Genomic DNA, 22788 nt, shown 5'->3' on the forward strand with positions numbered 1-22788 from the left:
ATCTCAGCTCCGCACGGAGCCCAGAGGAAGATGCAAGGCAGGAGAGATGAAAGCGGCAATAACACAGACAGCAAGGGTTCTGTCCTGCGAGCGCCAACTTTGACTGATGAATCGATGGCCATAGCCACCATCCCGCAATATCATCCAAGCCCATGTGGTGGGGGAGGCAGTGCTGAACCTTCTTTTCCTTCCCTTCCCGTCTGCCTGCTCGATAGTTCTCAGATCTCTCCGATTCACACGAGCAGGCAAATACAAGCCTTTCAACCCCTCATCCCGTCCCCTGTATCACATCTCTCTGTTCTGAGGACGAAACGATCCCCTCCACAAATTTCCGCGTGCACTTGCCGCATTTTGCGTCCCATCCATTCATCATACTCTGGCTATGACAGGTATGTGGGTTTATGCGGCCCCAGGTATAGACAGGGAAAGGGACGGGAGGGCCAGAAAACGCTGCAGAGGAACGCTCTAAGTCGTGTGCTCGAGATACGTTTCAGCAAGTGCTGCAGCGGACAGGGGCCGCACGAAACCACATGCAGAACATATTTCCATAACAGCCACGATAAGAGAGAAAGGTCATGGGAACCTTCTTCGTCTTGCAGTGGTTCGAGGTCGAGAAAGAGTAAGGAAAGGCGGCTCTGGTTGCCGGCTTCGACAGATGCAAGGGAGGGAGGGATAATGGGTGCAGGGCAGTAAAGGATGAGGGGGTGGAGGGGACGATGCTCTCACGGAGTTTGTTTCAACGCACCAGCAGAAGTGGGATTGGACAGGCCCGCTCGAACTCCGACGTAGGATCGAAAAGGCAGTTGGTTTTCCGTTTCCCTTATCTCACACAATCTGTTGCTCGCTTCGGGTTGTATGGCGCGATTCGCAAGAGAAAAAACAAAGAGGGAAAAAAAACCTCTTTCCACACACACACACTCGAAACCTTTGATATCGAATAACTTGGGAAGAAAAACAACTCATACCTGAGCGTCAATTACGAACCCTTTATTGTCTGCACCTTGCAATGACCCAAGGCGACGACGTCACGCCAGGCCCAGCATTGGCAGGTCGATTACTAAGTGCACTGGGGGCGCGCCAACGTCTGCAGCGGGGCCGCCCCGTTTCCCCTTCCGGCCGTTCCAGATCCAGATCTGACGGCGCCACGACCGACGCGATAGCGCTGGAGCTCATCGCTTGGCCGTCCTCGCCCGCCGCAACGAAGCAATTGACTTCAACTTCGAACTCGATCACGACAGATCCAGACCCCAGCTCTTGTGCGTGTGGTCCACTTCAGACGACAACAACGGCAAGTCGGCATTCGTATTCTCCGCTCGGCAGATTGCAAAGCCACAGGCGAGCCAATTCTCTCGATTCAACGACCACCGATTTCTCGTCCTCTTCTTCGTCGTCCACCTCTTCTTCGCGGTCTCGGTGGAATATTTTTGCTCCATTCTTTGACGACTTTACGGCCTCGAATCATCAAACCGATCACGAAGCCGATAAGAGGAGTAAAAAGGCAAGGGAGGTCTGGAGGGAGTACTGGTGATTCGCCTCAAGCCAGTCGGTTTTAGAGGAGGGGGAGAAAGGGGATAGCCCCCAAAACCATGAGCAGTTTCACAAAATTCCGCGCTGGCATCACTGCCGCTGGCTGTGCCGCCATTATCTTCACCGGAGCCACCTACGGCGCTGGCCTCAAGACGCAGAAAGAATGGAAGGAGGTAAGCGGGAGCTGGCCCTTTTCATCCCTGTGCAGCCCAGGAACTAACGTCGTCTCCCTGCAGGAACGACAAACATTTTGGGCGTCCCCTTATGACGACCAGATAACCCTCCTCGAAGGCCAGCGCGGCCGTCTAGTGTCGGAACGTCGCAACTGGGAGAGGAAGCTTGCGTACTTGGAAGAGAGAATACAAGAAAGAGAAGCGAAGAAGCCCGGAAGCTGACTACGATCAGAGCGAAAAGTCTGACGTGGTCCGTGACTTGTAGAGCCATAAAGAGAGTCACCTCGAAAAGCGAGCTGCCTACGCACGATGCTGGCCAGCCCTGCGGCTGGCAGACGAGCGAGCGTATATGAACACACGGCGCTGAGGTGGGGAAATGGCTAATCCGAGATGAGCCTGACTGGGTATGCGTGCAATACGAATTTTGCATAAGACGGTCGAATGAAACCTATCGACCGGCCCCAAAATTATACACCAATGTAACCATAATTGTAGCAATCACCATGTGCGTAATGAACTACCGCCATTACATTCATCAGTCCGTCTATCTATGCCTAGAAGTGATTTATCTCTTTGTCATTGGCTCCTTTTGATGCCTCCCATAACCTTGTTCCCACTCACAAACGCCAAGGTCGATGCACTCGACAGCTCCAGTAGCTGAGACTCCCTATTCAGTCTTCCCCTCGATTGTAGGCAGCGGGATGGCACGGTAAAGTAGGATGAGAGCAGAGTGCGACTCGCCACCGCCTGCCAGCGCATCGATCTTGTCCGGTGTAACCTCAGACACCTTGTCGTCGTTGAACCACCACCAGTTGCCATCTTCTTCGCCCTTTTGGCCGGTCTTAGGGTCGACAGGGGCAATTTTCTTCACATACGCAGTGTAGTGACCGCTGTCAGCGCTCGCTCCTTGATGAGTAACGACACCGCGCAGCTCGTAAATGCCGGACTGGTTGGCGCCTTCGTCCTTAACCAGATCCTGGTTAACGAGGGCGTAAAGCTCCTTCTTAGCGGCCACAAGCGCCGCGTCCTTCTCAGCCTCAACCTCGGCGTCTGTCTTGAACGTCTCGGTCATCTCCGTATCGCCATCAGCAGAAGTAGCGACGGGCTTTCCGGCCTTCTCGGCCTTCTTGTCGTTTGCTTTCTCTAAAGCCGTCTTCTCCTGGGGGCCACCGGAGGCTCCAGCAATGTCACCGCGGTCGTTGGGGTTGATCTTGCGCCTCTTCCGGGCCCGCTCGATATCCTCCTCATCCTTTCGAATCTCGCGGACCTTGTCGCGCACAGGGACAAGAGCTTTCTTCAGCTCATCGGTGCAGAACTCAACGACGTCAAGCTCGTGGGGGAAAGTGACTTTGCGCATGATCTTGGCCTTCTTTTGGACCTCTCGCTTCCAGAAGAAACGAACGAAATGAACTGTAAGATACTTGGGCAGCCGTGAGATCTGGGATTTCTTGGTGTAGGTCGCATCTCTGTCCAGCACCGAGGACTTCTTCTCCAATTTCTCTGTCAACGCAGCCAAAATGCCGTCGCGCAAATGGTTGACGGAGGAATCAATATGGCAGTTGAGCTTGAAGAAGGTCTCGCTTGACTTGACAGGCTCCTCGCCGCCTTCTCTAGCAGCTTGCTCATCAACCTCAAGCGTGGATTGAAGCTCACCAGCCATGTAGCTGTCAATGAATGAGGAGCCTTCCGTTTCGGAAAGCTTTTGCTTCAATTGAGAGATAATTTGAGACCAGGCTTCTTCGGCATCCTGCTGGGCGTATCCAGCTCCGGTCTTGGATTTTTCGGCAAACTGCGGATAGACCATGCGCAACGTACTCAGGAAGGTGAGTGGAGGGATGCTGCCCTGTGTCTCCGACATGTTCTTGTACAAATCTGTGAGCTGCGTAGCAATATCGGATGCTCCCAGGCCAAAACTGCTGCCGCCGCCAACGCTGCTCGACTTGTATGTGGTCAGGGCCGTCTGGAGTTCGGGAATCGATCGCAGGGTCTGCAGGGTCGAGTTGAGGTAGCAGGTGTTGCCAAGGTTGGTGAGGCCAGCGGGGGTGGCCCCCTCCTGCTGGGCTGCTTCGGCTTCGGTCATGTCCTCTACGAACTTGACCGCTTCCTTAGGTCGTGCAAGGTCCGCATTCTCTCCAGACGGCTTTCCCATCATCATAAGTGTAGCACCGGCCTTGAGGCCGAACTTGGACATGTCGTCATCGTCCTTCACCTGTTTGCCCTTCACTAGAATCTTCTGGCGCTCGGGCTCGACGCCCGTCAGGCTGTACAGCTGATATTTAAAAGTTTCGCCGTTGGAGGAAGTGTCGATCTCGACCTGGTACTTGGTGCCTTGATGGCTAACGGTGACTGCAACTAAAGTTAGAAAACGGTAGATAGGCTGATGGCTTATCGATGCTGCTCACCTGGTATTGATGCCATCGTTTCGGCGTGATGCTGATCGAACTTGCTACAGGAGAAGGGACGATGTGTGCAGGGTGTCTTGAAGAAATCCCAACTGCGAAGGGTGTAGGTCGAGGAGAAGTTTGTTGAAGGCACCAGGCGGTTTGCGTCAGTACGGGTACCTTGGGTGGGCAGTACACTAAGTAGTACAAGACACCACACGGAATGGTGGCGGGGAAGCGGTGTACCTGCAGGGTCCGTTTCAGCTGCCGACTCGTTTATTACGATATACCCTTGCTATATCTACCACCGCATTCGACAGTTTTCCAACGTCTTCGGAAGTAGGGAAGATTCTTGGCCGTAACCAGTCCTTTTGGGGGCCTGGAAACCGAATTCGAATAATATGGATTCTGATTCTGATTAGCATATCCGCCATCATAGATAGACAGCTCAAAGGTATAGCGATTCCAAATATGCAGGTTATCGGGTGTCTGTACCTAAACATCACAAGCGGGGGATCGCCACTAAGGAGCTTGCTTGCTTGCTTGCTTGCTTGAAATCACGTGAAGGAGCTGCCGGCTGATTCAGCAAGGAACGGTGACAAGTAGCATGGGTGGAGCTCTGCGGCGGTGCTGCCAGCCCCACCACGAAACGTCAGGCTTCCGACTGAGCCAACTTCACGAACCCCGCGGTCAACATCCAACTCTAACCTTCCAGCATCACACAGGTTGGACGCGGCCAGGTCTCGCCATCATGGTAAATGATCCCTTGCCATTAGATGATAGGTCAATGCACTCACTCTACTACGATAGTCTCAATCTCTGCGACCCTACCTCCAGGCCGTACGGAGCAGTCTGACGGCCGCCCTGACACTCTCCAACTTCGCTTCCCAGACCGCCGAACGACACAATGTCCCCGAGATCGAAGCACAAACGTCTCCCGAAGTCCTCCTGACTCCTTTGACCATTGCCCGAAACGAGAACGAGAGAGTCCTGATCGAGCCGAGCATCAACTCCGTGCGGATATCCATCAAGATCAAGCAGGCCGATGAGATCGAGCATATCCTCGTCCACAAGTTCACCCGTTTCCTAACGCAGAGGGCCGAGTCCTTCTTTATTCTGAGGAGAAAGCCAATCAAGGTATGCGGGATATTCAAGTGTTACTTGGCTGAACACGAACACGCTGAGAGCTCAATGCCACGTGGCATGCAGCTGCCAGACTTAGAACGACCGCGCTGACCTGGCTCTTTAGGGCTATGATATTTCTTTCCTGATTACCAACTTCCACACCGAGGAGATGCTTAAACACAAGCTGGTGGACTTTATTATCCAGTTCATGGAGGAGGTTGATAAGGAAATTTCGGAGATGAAGCTCTTCGTACGTGCCCATGAGTTCAAGGGTGCAACAATTCCGCTGACATCCTGCAGTTGAACGCGAGAGCTCGATTCGTCGCTGAATCTTTCTTGACGCCCGTAAGTACTCTGCCACAGCACAGTATCTTTGTCTTAACGTTATTAACCGCGTTCTCAGTTCGATTAAAATACCCATCAGCAAGCGTTGTATAAGCCAAGAGGTCATATTAAGGCACTAAGAGGCCGATTTCCTATTGATTGACTCAAAGCCTCAGCCTCGTTGAGGTTCTGGGCAAGGATCACGAGTTGGAGTTAGATGTTGGCTCGAGCGCAGCCGGAATGCCGGGATCCACAATGGCTCCGACCTTGATATCGGTCCATAAATCCGGGGCCGAGTGGGAACGACAACAAGGGGCCTTATACTTGATACAAAATCCAGATATGATCATGACTCTCGATTGAAACACCTGCCCAGTGCAATATACATGGCTCTCAATATGCCCCCTTTTGTTTCTAATATACATGCTGTGTTGGGGGTACAGAATCATCAGGGATCTGGTGAACGGTTCGCTGAGTGGAAGCAACTTACATTTGTGCGGGAGTGGATCTGTAATCTTTTCCTTATAATAACGGCGTCTTGTCCCAAATCTCAACTTGAATATGGCCTGCAACATCGGTATATCATGCAAGCTTTGGGTTACAGTCAACTGGAACATATCATGATACCAATAGGTGTGTTCGAGCGTTGGGTTCTGAGCTGGAAAGCAATATACTATACTAGAACCGAGGATGCAGCTGACTGCCTTTATTTGGTTAGTTACTTTATTTGGATTAGGAGTCATGGTTATTATGTGTGGTTGAACTCTTTGACTTGCTGGATAAGTCACCCTGTTCTTGCCGACCACTCTCTCCCCATCATCCGTAGCCTGCCACTATATTCACTTGCAGGCATACAACAATACATGAATATTCACCCTCGCTCCTCCTGTTGTTGGTTTATTATTAGGCTGATAATCGCAGAGTCCACTGTTTACCTGCCCTCCAAACCTGCCTTGGCCCATCTCTTCCTCTTCCTCTACCTCCCCCATCTCACAACCGACTTCCCTTCTTCCCACTTCACCTTGCATCTGCATCACCCTCCTCTTTTCACCCTTTCTAACTTCTTCTCATCCATCACTGCAGCACTCCAAGGTCTTTTAATAAGACCCTGTACTCAAGATCGCACGTTCATAACTGGACTATATTATTACACATTGTTCGCAACAACTGCTCAACGGGAACCTCGCAGGCTCCACGTTTACCTCACTGCCACTGCTGAGTGTATCACGAGATTGGTAAGATCTACAATCAATTTATTTTTCTTTTCAAAGAAAAATTTCTCCTGTCTTTCCTCTTAACTGCAATCCTCTTTTCGTCTGCTTCTTGTTGCTACGTACTTTTCCGCTAGCGGTCCAATATCACCTTCTTGAGCAGATAGTGTTTTGGTTTTTTCTCCCGATCTTTCCTCTTTTCCCTTTTCGCCTTTCCCCCCTTGCAAAGGCGGTAGAACATCATAACATTCACTCATATACACCTTCACAAGCATAGGTGTTCTCACCTGCACGTGCATCAACCGGGTTCCTGCCTCTCGGTGGATTCTGTGGGAACGCGTGTGGTTGTTGGGTGAGTCTTCTTGCCAAGTTAGCATACACACACTTCTTGTGCCCGCCTTGGTGAGAAATCTCACAAAACAGAGAGCACTCGCCTCAACAGACAGGAACATTTTCTTCTTCTATTCCCTAAATTGTGTCTCAATGTTGGTCCAAATCTCCACTGAAAACACTTGTACTGCGGTTGCCTATTTCATTCAAGTCTCACGCACCGGTTTCTTCGCCTTTTCTCCTGCTTTTTTCTTCCCCGCCTTGTGTGCGAAGTTTCTGCTTCGCCTGCTCTCGCTTCTTCACTTCACCTGTACTTGCCCTTTGAACTTAACTTCCACCATATATTTTTTTCTTTCCTCTCTTTTCCATTGCACTCGCCTGTTGTTGATTGTCTTGTCTTTTCCCAACTTCCTTCCTACATCTACCCCATCATCCCGGTCCTGTCACTAACCTCTCCCGCATAGCACGTGTGTTGTCTCTTCCCTGACGTTCACGTCAGCTCCTGCTCTCACTTTATTATCACATCGATCTCGTCCTTCTTGTTCTTCCATAAGAACCACACCTCTGGCTACTGTTTACAATGGGTCACTCCAAGCTTGCTGGCATGACTGGCAAAGTTGACCATCACAAGATGAGACAACAGTTGCGCGATTTAGTTCGTCAGGGTGGAATCATGCCCAGTGACTTGCCTGAGGTCGTTATTGAGGAGGAAGAAGGCGAGTACGACAATGAGCCGGGTGGTGTTCGCCTCGATGGTGACTCCCCTGTTGCCAGCCCCGACCCACACCAGATGAAGGCTTCCAACTTGAACCCTTCCTCTTCACCTTGGGTCCCCAAATCAACCACAGCCCAACGGAACAACAAGGTATGTACACTGTTTGATTGCCAGTTACTCGGTTTCAGGGAACGTTTCTAGCTTCTGACCTGAGCTGACACTTGTTTATCATTTTCAGATTGAGCAGCCTGAAGTGGCTGAGCTCGACTACACCCCCAAGATGAACGGCATTGGCAATGGTCATCCGGGATATATTTCGATGCTCCAGAACGGCCAAAATTTTCATGTTCAAGGTAATTCTGCCACTGCCAACGATACTCATCTGCCTTTGCAAGGCTTCGAGACCATTCCTAGCCAGGCTCTGAGCAACAGCGGCTCTATTGTGACCGCCTCCGGTGCCCCAGCCGGAAACACCCATCTGGTGGTTCATCCTGCAGTGAATGGCTCCCAGTTCGTTCCTGCCACCACTCAGCAGAACCAGCCCCTTCCAGTGAATATGGCAAACTACGCCCAACAGCTCACTGGCAGTGCTTCGATGGGTAATCTGGCTCACCACACTCCCGTTCATCAAGGCAATGATGGCCTTTTGTACGAAAAAGGAAATGAAGTGGTCGCTCACGGCGATTTCGATAGCTCTGGAAGCGACACACCCAAGGCAGCCAGCCATGGTGGCTTGATGACTGAACCGCGCAACTTCGCTCCACGCACCTCGGGCGATCTTACTCGCCTGGGAGCTCCCCCCAAGTTCAATTTGAACAATGACAGGAATGGTACGAACACACTTACCCCAAATGGCCAAGACCCGTTTGTCTCTCCCATCACCCAGGGAGGCACGGTTCGGATGCCCGTCTTTGGATCGCATTTCGATACCACTCACTTGCTTGTGACTGGCCATATTCCGTTCCCCCCTCCTCCTGGCGAGATGTTAACCTTTGACGGCCTTTCTCGAAATAAGGATGAGCAGCCGATCGGCAACGGTCCCCAAGGCGATCAGGGTCAGGTCTACTTTGGCAACGGAGAGATCGTGACTACACATGGAGTGCCCGCCCAGCACGTCGGCAATAGAGCCGCCTTCACCAGAATGCAGGTAACATCTCTGCATCCTCTTGCCGGGAACAGCGCGGCGCTTGTTCCCTACCAAGCTGGCTACCAGTCCCAGAACACTGTTGCGCCTTACAGTGCTCCTGTTCCTGACTACATCCGCGATCAGCGGTCGATGGAGTTGAATCGAATTACAGCTGGTCCCACGGGTCTTCCTGCCGTCAATGTTGCAATGCACCAGGCCAACTTTCCTTTTGTGGAGCCTGCCAGTCGTCCGTCTAATGTTCTCGTTCGAGGTGTCATAAAGATTGGAAATGTAAGCAGATATTGGTTCTCAACAAAAACATCCAGAATTAACATGTGGCTAGATTCCCTTCGTCACCAACCGAGCCGAAATCATTGCCGTCCTTGGACGGAATTCCCGCATCCTCAACGACACCGAGGAGCCCGTCCATATCATCATGGAACGTGTCACCGGCAAGACCACGGACGCTTACGTCGAGTTCCACACTCTTGAGGATGCTTCCAAAGCTGTCGAGAAGCATCATCAAAACATCAGTCGCGGCCGAGTCACTCGCATCGGTCAGCGACCTGTTGAGATTGAGCTATCGAGCGAGTCCGCTCTCATGAAGGACCTGTTCCCCTCGGCCAAGGGGGTCTTCTGGAACGGAGGCAATCCTCAGATTCTTCCCAACAACGACGAGGAGCCTTGGGACAACTTCAAGGGCTTCGTCTCCAATGAAGAGATGACGATGCTTGTGAAGCACGTAGAGGTTCCTCACCGAGTAAGCTCTCGTGAAAGGTTAATGGATAGGCGTGATGCTAATTCTAATACAGTCTCCTTTTTCCAAAGAATGCCCCCAGCGGCCTTTCGAGTGCCTCATTAGCACTCTCACCAAGTTCCCTTGGCACATGAAGGCCAACGTCACCGTTCAACAGCGACACGCTATGCACAAGGCCACCTGCGATCTCCTTCGCATCCTGGTCTGTAGCATCCGCGACAAGCGCGACGAGGTCAACCTCACTACTCGTCTACTCAAGCGAGTCGTTACCGCAGCGATGCGTTGCGAGGGCTTCTCGGTCGCCCAGAAGGATGACATTGCCTACCTTGTAGACATGAGCGATATGGAGCAGCGAGCCTTTGGCCAGCCGCGGTTTGCCGAGAGTTGGCGCCACCTCTACGTGTTGGTGCCCAAGACGGGCGTTCCCCTGGACGTGATCGAAGTGAGTCGCTATTCGTTCCTGGCCCTCTTGAACGAGGGTAGAAGCGGGAAAAACTGGTAGATGAAAGCTAACCAGTCATCCATTGCAGTGGTACGTTGCCATCATTCGCGAGGAGACCAGCCGGTTCCTGGAGATGCAGTCGTTCCAAGAGAAGTGTCAAGCCCGCACAATCAGCGAGACGACCGATGGCTACTTTGGCTACTTGTGGCGCGAGCTGAACCATCCTGCGGGACCCGAGTTTGACAGAAAGACTCTCTCCCAGCTTGCCATGCAGGAGTACCAGACGATGGAGTCAATCATCTGTCGCGCGCTGACGCCTACTACCGTCGGCTGAAATGGAGTTTGCAAACGAGATGCGATACGGGCGATGAGATGACTTCACCAATCAGGGGATGCACACTGCTATGCATTTTATTGCTTTTCTTTTTTAAAGCTTCTGGGGTTTTTGACACTCTCACTGGACGTCGGTCTTTCTTAGGAATCTGCATTCATACGGTTGTTTCTTCAACTCTGGGTAGTTTGACGAGTCAGGCACAGGGTGGACTGAGACTCGATAATCATGAGCTGATTGGCTTGTTTAAGCCCGGAACCTGGGAATAATGGAGTTTCTGGTTTCCTTTCACAGGCGGGGGATTGGCTTTTGAGGTTGCCTTGCTGAGATAGGGGTTCGAGATGGTTGTTCTCTATACCTGATCAATGAGGACTCTGGAGTAGTTTCCTGCACTTTTCGTGTTTTTGTCCCCCCCGTTTCTTTGTTCTAGGCAAGTCAAGGAATGATGTGACGATGGTCTGAGGCGCACGCAGGTTCGCGTGGTCTTGGTGTGGTAGACGGCGTGGCTTGTAGCGTAGACTGGGTGACTTGGTGGTGTGGTGAGGTTGAAGTTGGCGACTGGAGTAGTCAGCAACAACACCGGACCCAGTCAGATGTGCTGGTGCGACCAGGTGCAGGTGGGGATGATTGAAGGTTGAGTAAGTAGTGTTCTGCAGGTACCAGCGCGGCATCGCCCGACACCGTCCGGCAGCTGGTCCATCCTCTGCAAGTGCAGGTTGATGGCTCATTAGGGCGACCCTCAGTGGGCATTTGGCACCGTACTAAGGTAGCAGGTGCTTTGCCGACCCGCTACGGTGGTTTTTCTGCTGTTGGCGGGAGCAGGCACGGGCCAACGGCGGGGCTTTCTTTCAGCGGCTTGGAAGTTGGGGGGCAACTGCACTAAGACGACGATGGCCCGCCACAGAAGTTGGAAACCCCCTGAACATTGAGACAAAGAATGGTCGATGGAATTCGGCATGGCTCATTACGGTGGGGCACATACGAGCGGAGGTTGGAGAATGGGACGCAGGGTGAGTTTGATGAGATGGCCGTTTGATGGAGGTGGTGCGTACGGATATCCGTACCTGACCTGACCTGACAGGACAGTCAGAGCGAGCCAGGCCCCGATGCCTCGCGCCGATGTTCGGTCGGCCCGCCCTGACGATCACGTACCACTCACCTTACTTCTGCCGAGTATTTTGAACGCAGCAGATTGCGATATTACACTGGCCAACAACCAACCCGGTGACTTGCTACATGACTGTATACTCCTACGTAGGGGTAGCTTGTCAAGTCGGTCATTGGCCCCCTTCAGTTTGACCAAGAAACCATGGAATAACAAGGGCCTGTTGACGAGCTCGGAGAAGAAGAAACATGTTGAACAAGGAGTTACATGGCAGGACTAGCACCCCATCCCCATCCGAGCATCGTCGAAACAGAAGGCGCAAATCACTTGGGAAAAGGGGGGCCATCCCCACTCCACTCTCCCGTCCTGCACAGGCCATAGCAGCCTAGTCCAGCTTTTTATCTCAAAGTTGGATTGGACTGATTTGAGTTGAATTGCGCGGGACAAGTATCCGTATGTATGTGTGTGAGAGTGAGGGAGAGTGTGAGTGCGTGTGGAAGGGGACTGACTGGATTGGTACTTCGAGTTCCCCGGGAAGCAACGCACGGAGCACTTGGCGTGAGGAAGTCAGGGTCACAGTGGCGGGAGCTTGTATTGATTCGATCTATGGTTTCCTTTGCTCTTTCCGTCGCCGTTGCTGCCCTGGCACCTGGTTACTGTTGGTGGTCTGTTTGTTCCTATTACTTTCCGTGTCCATCAGATTACTTTAGTACCGGCCTACCTTCCTCCTGTCGTACGAATAACATAACTCTCCTGCCTCATCACCCAACACGCTCCCATCCTCAGAAGGGAAAAAAAAAATACCAACCAAACCCCCCAACAGAACACACACCATACGCACGCACACGCTACACATCTCGGGCAATTTGACGCGACTTGCAGGAACAGGGGGCCGGAGAGAAAGAAAGCAACCCTCCCCCGCCTGAATTTTGTTCGAGGGAAAAATTAAGAAGCCAGGAGCTTTTCACTTATTTCTCACCTTAACACGCGCACACACACACACACACACACACACACACACAAGAGCACACAGATTCATCTCACTTACGGATTTTTCTGGCCATCATGTCTGCCCTGACTACCGACACGCCTGTCACGGCAGCTCCTCCTGCTGCTCCTGACGCTGGTGCTACTGCCGCTGCCGATGTTGCTGCACCGGCAGCTGCTCCTGAACCCCAGCCAGCCGCCGCTGTGCCCGCTGCTGCTGATCCGACTCCGGCTCCCGCAGCTCCTGCCGCCGCCGCTCCTGAGGCCCAACAGCAACAGCAACAGACGGAGGAGGCCGCCCAGAAGACGGAAGAGAAACCTGCTGAGAAGGCTCAGACCCCTCTCACCTCCCTTTATGAGAAACTGCCTGCCATCCTGGCCGAAGCCAACCACAATGAGATGTGGGGTGTGCAGCTGTCTGACAGCTCTCACATTCCCACCACCGTCGTCCTGCAGAAGTACCTCCGTGCCAACGACGACGATGTCTCCAAAGCTGCTGACCAGCTTCAGCAAGCCCTGGTGTGGCGCCGTGATACCAACCCTGGCAAGCTTCTTGACGAGGTCGCTTTTGACAAGAAAAAGTTTGATGAGCTTGGCTATGTCACCACTCACAAGGACGCTCAGGGCAAGGAGACGATCATCACATGGAACATCTACGGAACCGTCAAGAACAACAAGGCCACCTTTGGCGACGTCGATGAGTGAGTGTTGGCTCGAGAATCCAAGATGCCCATTGAACCCAGACTGATAAACTGCATAGGTTCATCAAGTGGCGTGCTGCCCTCATGGAGCTCAGTGTCCGCAAGCTGAACCTGGACAAGGTCCTGACCCCCATCCCGGATGGAGGCGAGGACCCTTATCAGATGGTCCAGGTCCACGACTATCTCAACGTCAGCTTCCTGCGCATGGATCCCGCCGTCAAGGCTGCTTCTTCGCAAACGATCAAGATCTTCGCCATGGCTTACCCAGAGCTTCTCGTTCACAAGTACTTCGTTAACATTCCCGCTCTCATGGGCTGGGTCTTCAAAGCCATGAAGGTATTCCTGGCCCCCAAGACCATCGCCAAGTTTCACCCTCTTGGTTACGGTACCGAGCTGGCTGGCGAGCTCCCCGGTCTCAAGGACTCTCTGCCCAAGGACTACGGCGGAAACGGCGAGAGCATCAAGACCGCCGGCCAGACTGTCAAGCTCGCGGATTCTACGGCCCCTGTGGAGAGCAAGCCTACAGCTGATGCTCCTGCTGTCGCTGCCGCTGCTACCCCTGTCGCTGAGACGAAGGCCGCTACAGAGGTTCCCGCTCCTATTGCCGCTGAAACCCAGGCTGCCGAGACCCCCGCACCTACGGTTGCACCCAGCGAGCCCGCTGTTCCCCAGCTGGAGAAGGTGGAAGATGCCGCTCCCGTGGCCGAGCCTGTAAAGACGGAGGCTTCCAAGACTGATGATTCCGAGCTGCCAAAGGTTGCCGACCTTAGTATCAAGGACCAGTCTGAAGGCAAGGAGGAGGCCAAGGAGGGTGCCAAGCCTGCTGCTGCCTAAGCGGTGTTTTTTTTCTCTAGTGTCTTTTTTTCCTTGCCTTCCCGTTTTGATTGGGAATTGTGTTGTGGGTTGAGTTTGCGGGATATGGGAGAGATTGAAGATGTTGGAGAGTCGGTCAACATGAATGCCGGCGTAGACAGACTGGACCCGTCGCCGCCCTTCAGGCTTTGGGGTGGTCTGGGTTCGGGACTGTATTTCTCCTTTCGTTCGTGCCATAATACCCTTCTTGTGTGTGTTTGTGGCGTTGTATTCGAACTCATTTTCGACTTGGAACAGATAATTAGATAGATGGACAGAGAGGTTAAGTTGTAGTAAGAACAATCCAAACAGTTTGACGTGTACCGCAGACTTGATCTTTTAATATGTGTAATGGTTAGCTGACTTGGCAGAACGCATGTTGAAACACAATACTGCGCATGTTGGGAAGGGCAGGCTATGGTCCTTGTGCGTTGGTGCTTGGACTTCCTTGGAGGGATGGATTCGATGAGGTGACAATGCCAGGGGATGGGACGGATCTGAGGTTGCGCACCCACCTCGCCGACCCGCCGTCCAGGGGCAGCACTTCTGAAATCCCGCTTCTGAGCATCGATGTGAACGGTCCTCGTGTCATCACACGCGATTTGCCATAGCACTATTGAATGCAGAACGAGCGAGGCTCAGCAATTCGCCGGTTGCTTCAAATACGTACCATCACCGGCCAGGACTATGTTGATCTCTTCATGTATGCGAACCAGACAAGTGGTTGCTCACATCTAAAAGATTGGTTACAAGTTCAAACATAGCTTTATGTCATATCGTGAGACGGCTGCCATTCACGAACAAAACGGCCAGATGGCGTTGTAGATGACGCCCAACCACCTACCTCGTGGTTCGATGGATTGTGTAAGTGGGCGATTCTTTCGGGTTGGTCTATATCTTCTACAAGCGACAAATTATTGTAGCTATTCTTCAATATCAATCCCTAATGGTGTGCTGGCTGAGTGTGCGATACGAGTCAAAAGTCTTTCCACAATGGGCCACGTATCAAGCAAACCTGGACATTCCAACGCGGCAGTTCCCAACCATTTGATGAAAGCCGAGAAGCCTGGAAGTCTAGTCTTGCGCCGACTTGAATTGCACATTCGGCATTCCTCACCCCTCACCGCTTGAAAGGCGGCCATGTGAGCCATTTGGATAGTTGAAGGTCGGACGGGTTTTGTTGGATACGTGATGAGATGGCCGGTAGCTGGCGTCGTTTACTCGTGAATTCGAACTCTGCCGATTTCACAAGAATTGCCGGTCGTAATGAGTGGCCCGAATGATAGGCAGGATGCAGACATGTGGTGGTGCTGTCCATCATGCCTGTATCGGGGCGAGGCTCAGCACAGCGGTGGCGCCGGCGATAGAAGCAGAAAGCAGGAGGTGGACCGAGAGGCTACAAACAACGCAACCAGATAACACCTCAACTCCAGAAAATGAAAGACAAGACTCGCTGGAGGTTTGTGAGTATATAGATGCGTGGCCCATCATAACAGTTGCTGTATCTTGCCGCATTGCAACGTCTTCAACTTGAGTGTCTCGGCCTGCCTGATGGTGTAGTTGACTGGAGAGTAGCCAGCAGTTCTGAAGGATCTAATGTTCATGTGGTATGTACAAGTGGAGGAGGAACAAGACGAGAGAGGACGGGATAGGTTAGGAGGAGAGGAGAGGAGAGGAGAGGAGAGGAGACGCACACACTCTCTCTCACACTCACACATACGCACGCAACGCAATACGGACCGGGGTTCTGTTTACCTTTGGATCCTCCCAAGGCCAAAACGAGACCCGAAGAGAGGCCAGGCTACGTTCATCCACGTCCACAACCCCAATCCCAGTTCCCAATCTCCATCCCCATCCACAATACGGAAGACCGGAGCAGACAAGACCGGCCAAAGCCAGACAACCTAACCAGGTGAGCGCGGCGCCAGGCAAGCCTTGCCGCCCTGCGCTCTTTCACAAGGTACAAAGGTCAGCGTGGTCCGTTCCTCACCTCAGCTTTCAATTTATTCAGTGGCACTCCGCACCTCTACTTGCTTCCCTCTTTTGCGCCCTCCAACCCTCGAGCACGTCTTTTTCTGCCCTTGGCCTGTTCCGTCCTGCCTCGCCCACTCCATCTTCCAGGCCTTGACTCTTCTCCTACCCTTTCTGTCCCGGCAAACGGTGGAGGCAAACAGTCAAGTCGAGCAGATCAACGCAGACAAAGCAAGCAACCCGGCCGACAAGACAGGCGCAATCAACCACCTCCTCAGTCAATCACCTCGATTCATCCATCAAATCAATCAAACCAGTCGCGTCCCCACTCTCCGCGCTCCGTCCTCAACACGACAGTGGGCGGAACGGGAACCTCCCTCAAGCCAATTGCTCATCTAGCCATCCACCAATCCTCTCACTTTCGTGTCTCTCTCATCCATCTCACCTCACCTTCTTTGCCTTGGCATTGCCTCGCAACCTTCAACCTTCCCACCTCGCACGCGCACTCTTACCACACAATGATCTGCGCTCATTAAACTACACCAAAATTTCGGCCACGACTCTTGCTGCAACCTGCAACAATTGTGCCTCCAACTCAGACATCGTCGGGGGTTTTATTTTATTTTTTTGCTTTTCGATTTTTCTTCGCTTTCCCTTGTCTTCCCCTTTTTACTCCCTCTGCTCTACTCGGCCGTGCTCTGCCACAGTACCTCCAACACCAAAACACACTCGGAGCATACTTTATTGCCACTCAATGCCCGGCAAGTAAGCTAAGAGGTAGCGAACGAGCCAATTCTGCGTGCCTGGGGACACTTCCCGCACACACCCCGGTCTAATCCCTCGTCCTTCTGCCTTTTCGTGTCTGGACTTCTCTGGACCCCCCAACTTTCTTCCCACCTCACCCACGCACACCCTATTTTGGAACGCGTCGCAATTCACTTCTACCGACCATTAAACAACATACAAGCATTACAAAAGTTCAAAGTCGCGTCGAGACTGGGTATTTCACCCAGATATGTCTCTTTTACCCAGCGAAAGCGGCTTGTCCGCTGCCGCTACTGATTGCTCCTCCAACATCGCGTCTTCGAGCTCGACACCTCCCACCAGCATTTCCGACATTGCCAGCCAGGCCTCAGATGGCCCCAAACTCGACGATGTTCCCATTATTCTCGAGACCGAGACCCATATCGAAGCCCAGATCGAGGCCCAGATCGAAATCTCCGCTGCCGTGGCCGACCCGGTAGCCCCCGAAACACCCTCGGAACCCCAATCGGCACCGCGCCCTCGCCGATCATGCTCCGGGAAGCAAACATATAACCTGTCACAGCTGAGCGGCACGGCAAACCGCGGCAAGCGACGTGCCAAGGGCGACGACGTCGTGGGCCGGCGCAGGACCATTTCTGGCGATACGCTCGTGAATGGCGGCCTGAACACCGACGACGTGGCGCGCGTCGCTGGCGACCTCGTCCGCGATGGAATTGACGCGTTGGACCTCCAATGGTCCGTAGGCGAGCTCAAAACACCGCGCGCAAAGAAGACCAAGACGGAAAAGGCAGAGACGTCTCGTATCACCCGCCATACGGCGCGTCTCATTGGCACTCCTGTTGAGTCCCTCGCGACTAAGGTTTCCAATCTCGGCAAGCGGAGCCGCAAAACTTTTGAGAAGAACATGTCCAAAATACCCCGTGAGCTGCGTCGTCTCCAGGATACGAACGAATTTGCCGGCATCGACGAAAAGCCCATCATCAGAACGGTCTGGTCCAACGGAAAACTTGTGTTCCTGGACGAAAACGGCAACATCCCGCAGCCGCCGGCAAAGAAGGCCAGGTCTGAACCACCCGAACCCAAGAAAGAGGAGACAGAGACGAAGCCCGAGAAGGCGGTCGAGACCCAACCTAGGAAAACAAAGCGCACCAAGAAGTATCTTGACCGTGGCCTTTATGCTGGTCAAGCGACCCCGGCCGACCTGACCAAAGGTCTCACGACGGCCGAACATAAGAAGCTTGCCCAAACTCCCGAGCTGAAGGACTATGGCCGCCCCAACAAGGCTTTGCCGCTACCCATGTTCAGCGGACTGCGCCTGCTGCTCAGTGGCCGTGACTTCAAGCTGCCCTACGACGTCTGCAACCCCCTGCCGCCAGGTCAACCGAAGCCTGATGAGTGGAGAAAGATGACCAAGAGTCAGAACCTCTGATGCGCCTATTGATGATTCGTTGCTGACATTGTTACAGACCGCTTCATTGGCGATTCGATCATCTACTGGAAAAAGACACCGCACTTTGTCGACCAGTCCAAATGTGTCTGCAAGCCCGAAGACGGCTGCAGCGAGGACTGCCAAAACCGAATCATGCTGTACGAATGCGACGACAAGAACTGCAACGTTGGCAGAGAGCATTGTACAAACCGCGCCTTTGCTGATCTTCAGGAGAGAAAGGTAGGCGGCGGCAAGTATCGCGTTGGCGTTGAAGTCATCAAGACACCCGATCGTGGCTACGGCATTCGCGCCAACAGATGCTTCGAGTCCAACCAGATAATCATGGAATACACTGGTGAGATCATCACGGATGAGGAATGCACGCATCGTATGGAAACCAAGTACAAGGACAACAAGGTATGCCAGGACTCAAGGTCTCCTTTCCAGGTGAGCAAAGCTAACTTTCTGCGCCAGTGCTATTACCTCATGAGCTTCGACCAGAATATGATCATCGACGCGACGACTGGGAGTATCGCTCGCTTCGTCAATCATTCATGTGCTCCCAACTGCCGGATGATAAAATGGATCGTTTCCGGCCAGCCCAGGATGGCGCTCTTCGCAGGAGATAGGCCCATCATGACGGGTGAGGAGCTCACGTACGACTACAACTTTAGCCCTTTCAGTGATGAGAACGTCCAGAGCTGCCTCTGTGGCGCACCGAACTGCCGCGGTATTCTAGGGCCGAAGCCTCAGGAAGTCAAGCAGCCCAAGCCGCCCAAGTCGACTCTCAAGGCTGTAGTCAAGAGCGCCGTCAAGGCTAGCAAACGCAAAATCGGGACACTGGTTGGTGATGAGGAAGACGGTGGCTCGGCAAAGAAGCGCAAGATCAAGGCCGTCAAGGGGGTGAGACGATCGCTATCCACGACTAGCCTGCTTACCAAGGCCGCCGTCAAGGGGGCTGCCACGGTTAAGAGGCGTGTGTCGGCCATGGCGCTGCTGAGCAGCAACAGCAAGACGACGGTTCCGGTGAAGACGAAGACGGCCGCGAAGGCTACAAAGACGAGTCCCGCAAAGACCGCGTCCAAGAAGGCCACGCCGAAGAAACCAACGCCGAAGAAATCAACGCCTAAGAAGTATACGGCTCCTAACCCGGCCCGCAAAGCTACGTCAGTCCGTAAGTCGGGCTCCGGAAAGATGCTGAAGACGTACGGGAAGGGGTCACCTAAGAAAACGACCAGTCGCGCGCCGAGCATGACCATTGTGGCTGCGGGAGCAGACGACGACACAACGCCGGCGAAGAAGACCAAGGCGTCTAAGCTTCACAGGAGCTTGAGCAAGGCGTCGCGCAATGCGCTGGAGGAGCTCTCGCGGGAGTCCACAATCCGACTTGTTAGCCCCGAGGCCACCATTACGGCCCGACAAGATTAGATGAGCTAAGGAGGGGGGTTGGACCACGCCGTATGAGGCACTTAAGAGTGGTCTACCATTATTAATTGAATCTTGACGTCGACAAACGAGGGCGGTCCGGATATGTATGGCGTTCGCATGGTGTTTTCGGTCTCTCAACAGGCGAAACGGAGGCATTGTATATTATTGGGATGGAGGGATGGACGGAATTGTCGAGGGGAGGCGGACGAAGTGTTGATGAAAGGGGAGGAGCTGGGAGACGGGCGTCGGGCTATTATGACGTTGGTCTTTGGAGGAGAGTGGGAAGTTGGCATTTTCCGCGAATTTTTTTGCTGCATACGTATGGAACCAGACTCGCTGCCAGTGCACGCGGTCTCATCATATACTTCCTGTGGTCAGCAGCAGCTCTAGGCATTTGTTTTTACCGGCATCATCAAATTTCCGATAGTGGCAGGGTTTGTCGTCGCTCCGAATACAGAAAGCGCATGTTTAATGATGAAATTACCGGATGACTGTTCGTCTTTAATTGCCAGTGCAGGGGGTTGCGACAACTTTGTTCTCACCGAGCTCGAGGGTAAGGCGGTAGGCGCTGGATGACTGAGGGGGGACGGATGCTTGGGCCCGCAGCGGCGGTGGGCGGTGGTGAGTGGTGAGCTGTGAGCTCAAACCAACACCAATCGTTTCACCGAGAATGTACGGCCTCCTGCTACGTACGGGAAGCCTGCCTAAAGAGGCCAATCATTCACGCAACATCAGACGTCTTTGGGCAATGTGTGCACGGGATTTCCATAACACACAGCCTCCTGGAAGGTGAAAGTTGGTCAGCATAAGGCGGTGGCTTGCCGTCATTGCTTGCCTTGGACATGCCTTGCTCATGTCAGCCAAGTGGAATATTACTAGAGGCAGTGGGTTAAGCGCGGGTTAACCTTTTTGCGTTTTTTATCTCGAGCTCCTTGTTCCCTCTTGCTGGAGCCAGTGGGGAGGGCGGGACCCAAGTCGCGACGGACGACGCGTTAAATGGTGGGGTCCTTTTCTTCCGTCGGGGGCGCGCTCGGCCAGGGATCAGTCATGACCGCTAAATGTACTGGCGGCTGGTGCGAGATGGGTTAGATTCGGGCGAGTTGGGGGCCAAAGTATCTGTGTCTCTTTTCACTCTCACTCTCTCTTACCCTCTCTTTCTCACTCTCACTCGCTCACACAGACACCCACTACTTCACCTCGGTCGGAGCAACAGCACGGTACTTTCGGCTGCCATTAGCAATTCCAAACAACGGCGGCAGCCCGTCTTTTTTGTCTTGTTGCATTTTCCTCGCCCAAAAGTACCGCCTCGCCGGTCCATAATTCCTGTCATCTGATTTGCCCGCCTCAAAAGTGTGAGGCTCACCAGCAGCCAATAGATTAGTTACGATACATGTCACCACACAAACTCAGCCCCCTTGAGGCTCAAGTCCATCAGTCCAACAGCCTCTCTAGCTCTCTCCCCTCTCTCTTCCACTTCTCGCTTCCTCACCTCCTGTAAGCGGAGGAAGCGGCCAACAAGCGATGCCAGAATGGGGACGCTAAGACGACCCGCCTTTTGGTGGCAGGGGCACAAGTGTAAGTAAGGCATCTATTCTATCGCCCTTTTCAATCTTCTCATCTGCGTACTTTCCGTTGCGCGCCACTGCGCGTTGGAGCTAGTGCCCCGGGCCGAGGTGAGAAGACACCGAGCCAGGACCTGCACTGGTGGGGCACGCATCTCATTGTCATCTCAAAGGCTTTCCCACCTACGACAACCTCAAACTTCATGAGGCGAGGCGACTGGCGCTAGAGTTGCCTCCCAGTCACAAGTGTGGCACTGCTGTAAGGAAAAAACTGATTTCTATTCGCTAAACTCAAGTGGTAGGCCTTGAGGCCTGGGGGAGGGGGACCGTGTCTAATCTTTTCCTAAGTAAACTCCTTGTTTTCCTAATCCGTGAGAGTGGCTCCTCTTGTTGCTTCGTTGCAGGCCGTATCTACATGGTTCTGCTGGTAATGGCTGGGTCTGACAGCCCACTGACGTCTTTCCCCCCATGTCCCTTTCGTGTTCATTCCCGCGGACAAGCCCTTTTCCGTTCGGTTATCCAGAGGCTCTATGAGGGTGCGGTGCGGAGGGTGGGAAGCTCTGCGAGAGTGAGTGATGGTCGCGGGTATACATGGCCTGCCCTCTGCATCACAGCCAGTCAGTCTCAAGCCCGAGGTGGGTTAGGGTTATGGCGCTGGACTCACCTAGCGGCCAACGGGAACCTGGATCTGGCTTGTCGTGCAGTAACCACAGCGTTGGTGTCCGCAGTACGGGCAGTGTGCATCGGTGTAAGGGTTGAGCGGGCCGCCGGAGCAGTTGTGCTAAAGAAACGAGAAGCCAAAGTCAGTTGGAAGACACGGGAGTTGCGCCGGCTGGGCTTGGACTAACACAGTACCACACGATGGTGGTGGTGTATTTCTTGGACGAACCGCGGGAAGGCATAGTTGGTTGGGGTGGGCGATGCTGCTTTCAACAGAACTCTATTTGAGTCTCGAGTCTTTTGATGGTTAGAAGACCTTGTTTGGCTGGTCAGTCGATGCTGCTTTGCTTTGTTTCTGTGATGAAGCTGAGGGTCAAGTTTGGTTGCTCTTATACCACGAAGGGACAGAGCAGCAACTCGGGTTTATGAGCAGCAGCGACATCTGCGCAAGTGTAACGGCAATGCAAGCCAGAAGCTCTGGATGAAGCGCAATTGCGCGCTCCGTGGTTCGCAACTTCGGTGAAGCTCAAGCTAGTGCTTGTGTGTCCCTGGTGGTTTTGGTATTTTCTTTTGTTAATGTTGAATGGGGCTGGTGGCTGTGGTTAAGCATTGCCCCCCTTCGAGGTTGAAAAGACCGTGTGCCGGGAGCTGTCGCCAATCATCCTCCCAAAAACGGGGCCCATGGCCCATCAAGCAAAAAAAACGCCTGTCATTTCCCAAAATCTTTAAGATTACGGTGGTTGCCTTGCTGTACTGTGCGTCAGAAGGGGAAAGCTCTGGATGAAATTACATGGTAATTTGTTTTCTCTCTCTCTTCCATTACACTGCGCTTCGGCGTGGTACTTTTACAGTTGCAATAAGGCGAGCGGGTGTGGCGTAGTCCCCG

At 53.2% G+C, this 22788-nt stretch overlaps 5 protein-coding genes across 5 annotated transcripts; 4 read left to right on the forward strand and 1 right to left on the reverse strand.

The window, feature by feature from the left end:
* Positions 1-2367: 2367 nt before the first annotated feature.
* Positions 2368-4118, reverse strand: EsH8_VIII_000837 (ubiquitin-specific protease UBP6; the record flags this gene model as incomplete). The annotated part of the gene is made up of 2 exons (XM_083269879.1): positions 2368-4046; positions 4103-4118. 2 exons carry the CDS (start codon positions 4116-4118, stop codon positions 2368-2370), a joined length of 1695 nt encoding a protein of 564 aa, XP_083129647.1.
* A 714-nt stretch (positions 4119-4832) lies between these two features.
* EsH8_VIII_000838 (actin-related protein 2/3 complex subunit 4 family protein) lies at positions 4833-5618 on the forward strand (the record flags this gene model as incomplete). Its single annotated transcript, XM_083269880.1, has 5 exons — positions 4833-4835; positions 4892-5218; positions 5331-5456; positions 5507-5551; positions 5610-5618. 5 exons carry the CDS (start codon positions 4833-4835, stop codon positions 5616-5618), a joined length of 510 nt encoding a protein of 169 aa, XP_083129648.1.
* Positions 5619-7651: 2033 nt separating this feature from the next.
* Positions 7652-10445, forward strand: EsH8_VIII_000839 (RNA-binding protein; the record flags this gene model as incomplete). The annotated part of the gene is made up of 5 exons (XM_083269881.1): positions 7652-7936; positions 8025-9203; positions 9256-9672; positions 9725-10111; positions 10200-10445. 5 exons carry the CDS (start codon positions 7652-7654, stop codon positions 10443-10445), a joined length of 2514 nt encoding a protein of 837 aa, XP_083129649.1.
* Positions 10446-12612: 2167 nt separating this feature from the next.
* Positions 12613-14069, forward strand: EsH8_VIII_000840 (CRAL-TRIO domain-containing protein; the record flags this gene model as incomplete). Its single annotated transcript, XM_083269882.1, has 2 exons — positions 12613-13235; positions 13295-14069. The coding sequence occupies 2 exons, from the start codon at positions 12613-12615 to the stop codon at positions 14067-14069; spliced, it is 1398 nt and encodes a 465-aa protein (XP_083129650.1).
* A 3004-nt stretch (positions 14070-17073) lies between these two features.
* On the forward strand, positions 17074-19680 carry EsH8_VIII_000841 (uncharacterized protein; the record flags this gene model as incomplete). The annotated part of the gene is made up of 3 exons (XM_083269883.1): positions 17074-18238; positions 18290-18669; positions 18727-19680. The coding sequence occupies 3 exons, from the start codon at positions 17074-17076 to the stop codon at positions 19678-19680; spliced, it is 2499 nt and encodes an 832-aa protein (XP_083129651.1).
* Positions 19681-22788: the final 3108 nt, after the last annotated feature.

This window comes from Colletotrichum jinshuiense, chromosome 8 (assembly GCF_051148585.1).
Source record: "Colletotrichum jinshuiense chromosome 8, complete sequence".
Lineage (NCBI taxonomy): Eukaryota > Fungi > Ascomycota > Sordariomycetes > Glomerellales > Glomerellaceae > Colletotrichum > Colletotrichum jinshuiense.